Below are 10892 nucleotides of genomic sequence, written 5' to 3'. Positions count from 1 at the left end.
GCATGTTAACATGTCCACTCCGTTAACCTTCAAAAATGCGTGTTCCCTTCTGACTCCACCATCCCATTGAGTAAGATCTATATTTCCCTCATCTCCTTTGCCAAGGCTTTAAAATATAGTGAAAAATGCTAAGCACTGCTGGCAAAAGTTGTATTTGTCTAAAGGTGATCTAACGAATCACGAGCTGTATTGCAAAACTTAATGAGATGAGAAAGCTGAAAAGATAAGTCTACGGGTAGTGTTTTTATTCCATTCCTATTACAAGAATCTAATTCTGTAGTTTTTACTCCTGTTGCTTTGGTTGCATATTGGCTATAAAACCGGGGCCAAGAACTTTCATTCCAAAATGTCGGTCTCAAATATAGTATTCACATAACTGAGAAGCAAAGTAATATTCAATTACCCAACCAAGTCTAATTATCAGCACTAGTCATTTATTTTATTTCTCAAATGCTACCAGAGTTCACACATGCTATATTAGTTTCTGCTTAATAACATGCATTCCTTCACCAGTTTAATTACTGCAGAGAGAATACACTTTCATTTCTTTCCAAGGGAGAAAGCCACAATATGTGTTCAAGGTCACTCTGTATGGTTGGTTTTGGGTTTTTAAAATGTGCTTAAGAAGAATTAAGTCAGTTCTGATTTCTTCAGGAAAGTTCTCTGTAAACAAAGCACTATTTATAACAAATATGTTGCAATTCAGAAAAAAAAATCTGTCTGATTTAGACAGAACAGGAAGAATTAGCTCTTAGATAACGGAACCTGATCATTTCAAGTGCCTGTACCAGGTCAGAGGGAGCTAATGATTTGTCCAAAACTAATCTGGCTGCTTCTTGTTGGGGGCTGAACCACCAGCAGTGCCACTGCATGCCTGGACAGAAGTGGCTGTCCACCTCCCTCCTCATCCTCACGGCTCTGCTCTGCCTGAGGCCAGACTCCCTCCAGCCACGACAGCTTTGCTTCACCCGCGTGGCAGCAAGTCCTCTCGGCCGAGCAGAGTTCTATGGGGCCGCTTTGAGCCTTTCCTGCCCTTGGCTCTGAGCAGCTTCCACAGCTCTGGCACAGCAGGACCAGTTCTTGGGTGGGCACTATAAGATCAAACTTAGCCAGCTGTCCAGGAACCATAAGCACCCATCTTTACTGGAGGTTTTTTCTTATTTGGAGTATCCCACTGCCTTTTCCTCCACCGTTGGTTTTAGTTCTTATTTATTATAAAAATTCATGGTAAATAAGATGCTTTAATATCATCCAGAAATATGATACCTGTGTTTAATTTTAACCTTTGTGATTGGTGTTGGTTAAGGTATAAATTTGACTTCATATTAAAAACTCAGTGTTAAATACTCCCTGCAAAGCACAGGCATGCAAACACAGAATTCAATCTAAAATGGAGTATTTTCACTCTTATGCAGGTAAATGGGTTCACAATTTCTCTTTTAAATTTGCAATTCTACAGTCTCCATATTCAATGTCTCCTTGTTGATAAATATTCCAAAAAACCCGGCAGGTTTGAAAACCTCTTCCAATATTGTCAAGCGGTAACAATAAATCCCACCACAGGGCAGCAGGTAATAGTATATTCTTCCAAAGCCTTGCTATAACTTTTCATGATGTATTCCATCAACTCCCATCTAGATAAATACTGCTGGTGAAATCCTGGCTCCTTCCTGACAGCAGGTATTATCCTGCTGTTGAAGCAGAGCTATACACCTTTGAAACAGTTTAAATTCCTGTAGGTGCCTTGGTATCAAAACCAGAACAATGTATATATGAAGTGTTTAGTAGGTGGCCAGTTATTTCCATGAAGGATCAGTGCATGTTCAGCTGTGTTACCTGAGATTGGTATGTAGTGCTATGAGATTGATTAAAAGGCTTTCTTCCATCAACAGCAGGGACTCTCCTGGGGGAAAAAAAAAAAATCAACACCCCTTTTTTTCTTACCTCCTCCACTTCTTCAGGTGTAAGTTCTTTTCTTCTATGAGGGTGGCCTGCACCAGGTCGAAATGCTCCCATTGGGATGTTAATATTAGCCTGTGAGAAGGAAAATTTGATGCATATAATAGTGACCGATAAATAGGCATACAGTTGGTAAGTGGCAAAACTCAAAAGGGTTGGGACAAGAGTATAGACATTATTGCGGTTTCCGAGCACTTATGCCTTCAATGCGTGCAACATCACACCACTCCTGTGGGAAACAGAAGTGCTTTCATCTCCATTTTAAAGACGGAAAATGAAAAAAAAAAAAAAAAAGATACCTAGAAAGCTTTTGAAGTTCTGCATTTTAGTCTAATGCTCCCTGATTTCATTGGACTTTAAACAAATGAGTACTAGACACCAAAGTGTCTTCAGGCGTCTGAGTCTGCTTCGATTTGTTCAAGGTCAAACAGAAAGCGAGGGGCAGAATCAGCATTTAAGTGTAAATCACCCAAATCCTACAATAACACCTGAGCTACTGGACCACTCTCCCTGCCCCAGTGACACCACTTCTCACTTCATTGGATCACAGGCAGTTGGAAGGAAAGCCTGTCCCGAGCCAACTACACCACGAGTGTTTAAAATGTGATTTTACCGACAAAATTTACCCACGGGTGCTACAAACTTCAAATGCAATGCCTTAGTCCTAGAAATACGCCTCTCGGTTGCAAAGGGGACCTGTGGGGAAAGCAGAGGGCTTTTTGACCCTCCAGCCCCTGCTGGGTTTTGCCCAGCCGCCCCAGCCCGGTCCGCAGCAGGGGCTCACGGCGCGAGGCAGGCTGAGCTGGCTCCAACGCCGGACAGACCGCTGGCCCCCGGCTTTAGCAAACTCCCTCCAGAAGGATACCCGCACGACATCATCAGTCTGACTTTTTATCCGTGGCAGAAAGCCAGTAGCCATAACATAAATGGGGCTTGTAATAAATACCTTAAAAGTAAATATTTTTGAGAAAAGAATGGCAGAAAACATGGTTTAGGAAAGAGCAGCTAAAATGTGTATTTCCTGATGTGACCCAGCCTGAATTACTTTAAAAGTCAAATGATGTGATCAACTAAATGCACAATTTATACCTATTCTTATCTCGTGATCTCAGAAGAGAAGCTGCTCCTAGGAAATGTCATCAAAATACCATGACTCCCACTGGTAAAACCGGGGGGGAATTGGTAATGTTATGGAGCGGAAACAGAGAACCTTCCAACAGCGAGCTGTGTTATTGTAGTTTACCATCTGACTGATTTGTGTTAAATGAAGATGAATAATCCCATCCTTCTGCTCAAATCGTGGTCTTGCAGATCATGCCCCAGGTTGGGTAACCACAGGGAAGCAGCCCACTGTTTTCACTAACTACTGTTCTGACAGCTGCAATCAAATTAAGCAATTGTTGAGCAAATTAAGAATCCATTTGCCAAGAAATAAACACCTTTCCCTGTATGCTATTTACCTCTTTGCCTTTATTTTATTTATGCAAGGTGATGCTGCCATTTCAGAGGGGCTGGCAAATGTCTGTAGGGCCACGTACTTTATAGACAACTGGGTATTCATTTCATCATGCTTTTTCACTAAGCATTGGTTTAGATATTGTGAAACCTTTCACCTGCACTTCCTAAGTTCCCAGGAGACAGGGCATTTTCAGCCTCGCAGTACTTAACCCGTTATTTCATTTGGGAGGAGAAAAAACCAGCTCTGCTATTTTTAATTTTAAACATCTCCCCTGCCAGGGTCTGGTACCTCCAGGCAGCTTCTTTTTTTTTTTTTTTTTTTTGAATATGAAACTTCTCTGCACTGTACAGCTAGTGTGGTCATACAAGTTTGCAGAGTTGAAACATTAAGAGTTCTCTGTCCTCTTGGTGCTCGTTTTGAAGTCAGGCATTCCTTCCCCCTGGAGTCAGTAAGAGCAGAGGCCAGCCTCCCGTGCCCACCCAGGGCATACCACAGCACGGTAATTCTGATACCCGGCCCTTGCATTTCCGACTGTGATTGACAGACCAACTGGGACTAAAAATGGTTCAGGAAACAAAAATGAACTCCTAAGTGCCAGACTGCTAATTAAATTAAATAAACCGCTCTTTGGTCTGCTTCGGCATTTTCGCAGTAATCTGTGTCACGCTGAAGTGGTTTGAACTATTTTATCTGCAATAAGTGCATTCACGTCAGAGTTTGGACAAGACGTATGCAGACATGAAATATTAACTTGATAAAACAAGCAGCCTTTAAGACTGTATGGATCTGACAACTAATACTATAAATTAAAATATTTCTAGTATGAAATGAAAGTATGACTGATTTCCAAAGAGTTCCTGACCAGAGGAACTGGTACCAGAGTCCTGAGCTGTAAATCTTAATCCAATGCCGCTCCCCTCCCACGGATGAACAGCCGTATAATGAGTGAACAGCAGACCAAATTCCATCCCCCAGTGTAGCTCTGTAAGGACTATGTTGTGCTGCGATCAGCACGAGTTTGTAATTTCATTTTTAAAATACGTTGCAGGGCTCTTGTCACCTGTTTGCTCGGATGGAGGTGGGAGCTTCAGCGATCTCTTTCTTGCTGGCTCCCCATCCAGTGGGGGCGGAAATTTTTTGTTCCAAAATCCTGAAATCCTAAATTATAATTGCTTTAGACAGACTTTCTAGGTGTGATTATTATTTTTAATCATACTAATTATTAAAACTACTGGGTTTGCATCTTTGTTTCTGGCAAGTGCTTACCATATTTGGCACGTTGGGACATGGTTTAATAGACATGGTGGTGTTGGGTTGACGGTTGGACTTGATGATCTTAGAGGTCTTTTCCAACCTTAAAGATTCTATGATTCTATATTTTGGATGTCATTGCAGTTTTCATAATGAGTAGGTATGTGTACTGAGGTACTGGACTAAGGTCTTCCTCAACAGATCGAAGGAAAAATATCTGTAAGCATGACATACAACATATATGGATGGTTTGACTCGATTAAACTGGTATTTAGAGATGTGTTTGTGGTCTTCTTTCTATTTACTAGAGACAGGGCATTCAGATCAGGAACTGTTGTTGGGCCTTGGAATTACTGGCAGTCCTGCATGAGTTGAGGATTGTCACGGCTAAGTTCTCCACAGCATCACAGCCATTCCTAGCTGTCCAGAAGGACAAGTGGATGAGCTGGAAGGCCACTTCAGTATACACATATTCAAGTTAAAAAAATAATAAAGGAACTACAGAGAAAACTGAATGTAATTCAGAAAAAAAATAGGAAACCTCTTACCTCTAGGGAAAGCCAAGAGTGGTGTTTGTAGGTAAAATAATTTTCAGCCAGAGCTGTACACAAGCTTTAACACACTGAGAGGGGGAAGCCAGCAATGAATGTTACCAGGAATTAACAGCACTTTGGTCCGCTGTCACCCCGAACTACTCTTGGGAACCAGTCGCTACCTTTAACTCTCCCACATCTGTATTTAGTGGCTGTTGGCAAGTGAAGATTTTAGCATCAGCAAGAAGCCACTTCTGACATGGAGTACCATGAAATACTTCAGTTAGTAAAGTGTCATTACATTTCCATTGCTGCAGCATGATGTACATTCTCCAAGGGATGTTGGTTCTACTATAATAGCACATACTGGCAAAGGATCATAATATATGAATCACAATGTATAAAAGTAATGTGACATTTTGAGTCATGGTTCTTAGAGTGCTCAGAGCGTAACAGGCACCAATTGAAGTGCAAGTCTCCCTGCTGGAGCAACCTTTGACAAAATGTTTAATAGATTTATTTTAAAGTTTGCGCTGTAATTTTTCTCATGATTCAAATTACCTTTGCAAAAATTAAAGTTTCTTAGAATATTGAACTTAGTGCTTAACTTAATGTGCTTTTTAAGTGGACAAGGTAGAAGCTTTTTTCTTTCTTTTTTATATTTAGAAGTTGGAAAGTCATCATAAAATTAAAAAGGAGTCTATAACTACTTCTTTATTTTAAGGAAAAAAGTAAACCAAATTCATTCCTTAAAAATGCTTGTATGTGCCTATGGAGTTTAAATGTAAATACTTTTGAGCTATAAATTATCTACATTTTTTCATTAATCATACAAACATTTCAGTAATCACTGTAAAAGAGGGATGAAAATTTGAACTGAGTGAAATGGCAAACTTCTGCTAATTTCAACTGAATTAGAGTCCAGTAGTTTGCATGCTTGTTCCAGTAGAGCTGATGGTGATAAAGAGAATAAGCATTTTTACAATGCCTTGTAACTTCAGTATGCTGTCTAGCTACTGGGTAATTAATCTTCTTGATACTCCAAACCATTGAGTTAGTATTATCTTGAGGAAACAGAAGACAGATCAGACTTTAGAAATTCCATTTTGTGTTTCTTATGTAATTTCAAGGGAACCTCTGAAATCAGTGTAAAATTTCACTGCAAGTGCATTTTATAAAATACATGAAAATTCTGTAAAATTTTGCAGTTCAGGAGGTAATTTGGCCTTTTGACAAGAATCAGTGATAGCATGAGCTAAATACACTCTTCATGCTGATGTTGGGATAATTCTCCAGCTGTTTCTTTTACAAGTATGTAACAACCAACTTCATCCTTATGAGCATATGCCCTTTGAGGATATATATGTGACATACAAGAATGTTTTAAATGAAAACATCAGCATTTGTCTTAAATTCTCTTGTTTCTTAAACAAGTACTGGAAGTTGTGGGGTTCGTTTCCTAAAAGAATGCAGACATGAACAACTTCACAATACCTATGCCATCTTTTTAGGCTATAATTCTTCCAGCGTTATATTAACTCTGTGGAAAATCTGATAGTTGCAAGAATTAGTTTTACTCATAATGCTGATCAGTCATGCAGATGTATCAACGTGTTTTGCTTAGCTGATCCACCAACAAGCGTGACCTAACACTGGAAAGACCATGCAAGCAAGCGATCAACCAATGTATCTGATCCAGTTTTTTAACAGCTCAGATCATAAGATACTCTTCAGGTCAAACTTTTTCAGTGCTTTCATATCTACCAAGCTTTTCACTTCAAAAGAATAATCCCCAGTTAGCACTTCTGTGGTGTTTTGTCTGAGCAAAAATGCAGTTTGACAAGAAATGGAGGTTGAGATTTACTATTTTATTATATTAGAAACATAAATACTGTCTCTTACCTGAATGGCTTTGACATGTGACGCTGGCTGTTTTGACATTTTTAAGACAGAGGCTTATCCCTGCAAGCAAAATGGGAAAGTGTTACAGGCTCCGACATTCCGATAGCTAAGGGAGATAAGCTAGAACTTAACCCATGCTGCCTCTTGACAGGCATCCATTTCATCTGCCCAGCTCCTGTTTCCATCTCAGTTTCAGAGTTGCTTAGTTATTCCTTCTGAATATCAGGAGGAGACATAACACCTGAGCTTCTCCAATTAATCTTTCATTGCCACAAATGGAGCTATCTCTTTCACATTAAAAACAATAATGAGTAGAGATAAGGAATCTCTCAAACCTTAACGGCATTGTGAAATGAGTAAGAATTGAGGGAAGCATTGGAGGATAAACAATGTATGATTATCTCTGTCACAGTGTGTACGTGGGAATTATTAGACCTCTCAGTTTAAACCTCCTTTCAAATAAAGTATAACTTGCTATGAAACATTGATAAATGCAGACACAACCATCTTCCACCTCCCAAATCCTTGCAAATCTTTAATGCCTATACACTGAAAATGATCAAGATGGTCAAACTGTAAAGTTCTCTTTGACAATTGCTAGGGCACAAAGTAGCCTCTCTTCAAAGTTCTAGGTCATATAGATTTATCAATTTTTATAAGATAAAAAAGAACAGAGTTTTTCATATAATTTTATGTAAGTGGAGAAATATCAGGTGATACAGTATTAATATACAATAAGAAAGGGAAATACACCAAAGTCAAAAGATTCTGTAAAGGTTAAAAAAAAAACAAGCAAGAAATTTTATTGTCAGATTAATTGAAACATCATCTCAGCCTTTTATTCTTTCACTGAGACATAAGATTTTAACCGGACTAGACCTTCATCAAAGTCTGGTTATTTAACCATTAAAATACAAACTAAGATAGCAATACTAAAAGGTGAGAAATGAGTTTGCCAGAGAACTCATTGATCGCAACCAAACTACAGCATATTTTTGCTACAGTATTTAACCTGAGATGAGAAGGGAAATATTGAGAAAGGTAATAAATGACGTAGGAGAGAATGGTAGAAATACACTGAGAAATTGAAAGTGGGTCAAAAGACTTTGGTACTCCAAAGAGTATAACTGTCATGTGGAGGCAGTACCGAAGAAAAGTATAGATGTTGTTGTAGGTTGGCTTCAGCCTGGAATATCAGCCTGAAACTGTATCATCAGAGCTGCATGGAAGACTTGCTCTTGCTTATCCTCACATTGGCTTCAAATCTGCGTATTATGCTGAACAGCACTTAATGTAAAAATGACCTGCCATAAGAGGTCTCCCTCTGATCGCACTCTCAGCTGTAAAGAGTGCTGTCCAAACCAACACAGCGTTAAGTCAGAGGACGTCACCTTCATCAGTTGCTTCGGGTTTAAATTGCTTCCACTAAAGTAATAAATCAGAAAAAAATGCCACCGTACAAAATAAAACCAGCATGCTTCCGGTGAGGTTTATATTGTGGCTTCACATTTACATTTACAATCTTAAAATGAGAGGCAGTTTTAAAAACTTCAGAATTCACTTTGGGCAATGAAATCTCAGCCACTGAAGTTCATGACAGAATTTGCACACATTTCAAAGAGTCAAAAAGATACACTGCACTTTATCTCTTTCCTTTTTGAAAGTCTTTACTATGCATAGAACCTGTGCTGTTAACCAGTGCTTGTATTCCAAAGATAAATACAAAACATTCCCCCGGTTTATTGGAAAGATAGGACTCATAATACAGAAAAGTTTAATTAATTTTTCTTATCATCTTCTCCTCTTTCTAATCAGAATGAAAAATGGAAACAAAAGCACAGGAAATTAACATAAAACATTTTAAACACCATGGATCTATTTTCTAAACACCGCCACAAAGAAATTCACACTAAGATGTACTTCTCCATCTTGCGTGCCTGTGCATTGCAAAAACACCGATATACACTTCTTGGACCACCTAGAGCTAAACGGGCAAAGATTTACATTGAATCTCAACTTTAAAGCAAGGACAGCGATAGTGCTCCTCAGTGAGGTGCTCTGGGTTCACAAGAAGTCTGCGTTCGAAATGATTGCAATCAGACACCGGTTCCTAAAGACGGATGCATGATACAATTGTGTAGGACTGCTTTTGGAGGAGGTGATTTTCCTACCAGTTTGTGCTGTCCTCATTACCGTCAGAGAAATCAGGACAACAGCACGCTACTGAGTAAAAATAGACAATCTTCTCTGGCTCTGTCCCCTTCCCTGAGTTTCCCTCCAGAGCAATACTGACCATCAGCCCCAGGAAAATGAACCATAGATAACAGATGCATCTATTACTGAAGTGATTACTTCACTTTTATAAATTCCTTTGTTCTTTCGCCATGCGTCTCAGAGAGAGAGTCGAGAGTGCTGCACTGATTGTATTAAGTTATTTCTGGCATTCCAATCAGCTCTGCAAACTCAAAAAAAAATCACTCTTCGCCCTCATTTCCACGGCAGGGTTTCACACGTACGCAGCCAGAGAAACGCAGACGCACGCAGCCTGTGCTCCCCGGTGTCCTTCTGGCCTCCCTGCACTTTACCTTTTACCTTTTATGGGCTGCATGCTGAGCCACGCTTAGAAAGCAACAGCAACGTGCGTTCAGTTTGGAGCTGGTTAATGCCAGAATTCCCCCTGCAAATTCCCTTGCTTCGCAGTGAAAGTGCTCACAAACAGGACTACTTGTGAAATACAGGACAACTACAGTGAAATAAATGAGTGTTTTGAAAAGAAACTTTGTAAAACAAAGGACGTATCTTCTGTCCCTCTGCTAAAAATAATTTCTGACGGGGCTGAAGGAAGATAATAAGCTGAATTATTCAATTTGCTTGAAATACGATGAGATATCATAATGCCACCTTTTGTAATCCGCACAAGAGATGTACAGTGGCACACAAACAGCAGAAAGAGCCCTCCCCCCGCCCCAGCTGGAAGCCGTCCTTTCCCCCCGCCGCACTCACGGCATCAAGCACAACGGGTGTTTTGGACACAGAACTGCAGTGTATTATCTTATTAAAAGGCTTTGACAGGAACTACACTACTGTGAGACCCAGCTAGTACAAAGAAAGAAGAGAAACCCCCACTTCGCAGCTTCCAGCCTGTTACACAAAAACTTAGTACACGCTCTAGGCAAATGCGATCACATTTTCTGTAATACAGTTGTCTCCGCTACAGTTACCTGTCAAGCTTACAGTGAAAGAACACCTCTCTTACCATCAACCCCCCATGTAATATTTCACAAGCTATAACAAACATATAGAAAACAATAAGCCTGCACCCATGTACTACAGTATTCGAGTTAATGCACAGTTACGCTTCTGAGTCACTAGGTATTTAAGCAATTTTCTGTTTTAAATCTTTAAAGATCCCCACAGACTATGAAGCAATAACTATAAGAATCTGCTCTGAATATGCTGGTACGCTGCACGAGACATTAAAATAAGCAGAAACCCACCACTATTGTAATCACCTTGCAGCACTTATTAAAGACTTTTCATAAGGGTCTTTCAAGTTTTTAATTGACCCCCTTCAAGATTAGCTTACTTATTTATTTATATAAGAAAAGCTCCAAACCGTCAAGTGAGTACGTGCACCTCCTTTCGATGCTGAAAGAGGTACCTTCTTCTACCAGCTGAGGTATTGACTGTGATCCTTTTAATGTGTCTGAAATAGCTCCGATGCTTTCAGCCCGGACGGCACGGAGAGCTGCTCCGGGCTGGAGTGGGACTCGGCTGAGAAGCAAAGT

General features: G+C 39.9%; 1 protein-coding gene across 6 annotated transcripts in view; it reads right to left on the bottom strand.

The window, feature by feature from the left end:
- SMPX (small muscle protein X-linked) overlaps positions 1–10892 on the bottom strand; it is a 42284-nt gene extending 31392 nt beyond the window's left edge. For 4 of the 6 annotated variants that reach the window (XM_075775284.1, XM_075775310.1, XM_075775301.1 and 1 more), the window contains exons 1-3: positions 10721–10880; positions 7105–7164; positions 1945–2034 (exon numbers count right to left, since the gene is read on the bottom strand). In XM_075775284.1, the coding sequence (XP_075631399.1) occupies positions 1945–2034; positions 7105–7143 (129 nt within the window). In that variant the 5' untranslated portion in view covers positions 7144–7164; positions 10721–10880. Of the gene's footprint in view, positions 1–1944; positions 2035–7104; positions 7165–10690 lie in introns of all 6 variants that reach the window. The other 2 variants (XM_075775319.1, XM_075775323.1) reach the window with 2 other exon arrangements.

Source organism: Balearica regulorum, chromosome 1 (assembly GCF_011004875.1).
Source record: "Balearica regulorum gibbericeps isolate bBalReg1 chromosome 1, bBalReg1.pri, whole genome shotgun sequence".
NCBI classification, from domain to species: Eukaryota; Metazoa; Chordata; class Aves; order Gruiformes; family Gruidae; genus Balearica; species Balearica regulorum.
Note: the sequence above shows the minus strand (reverse complement) of the source record. Positions and strands in the feature narration are given on the sequence as shown.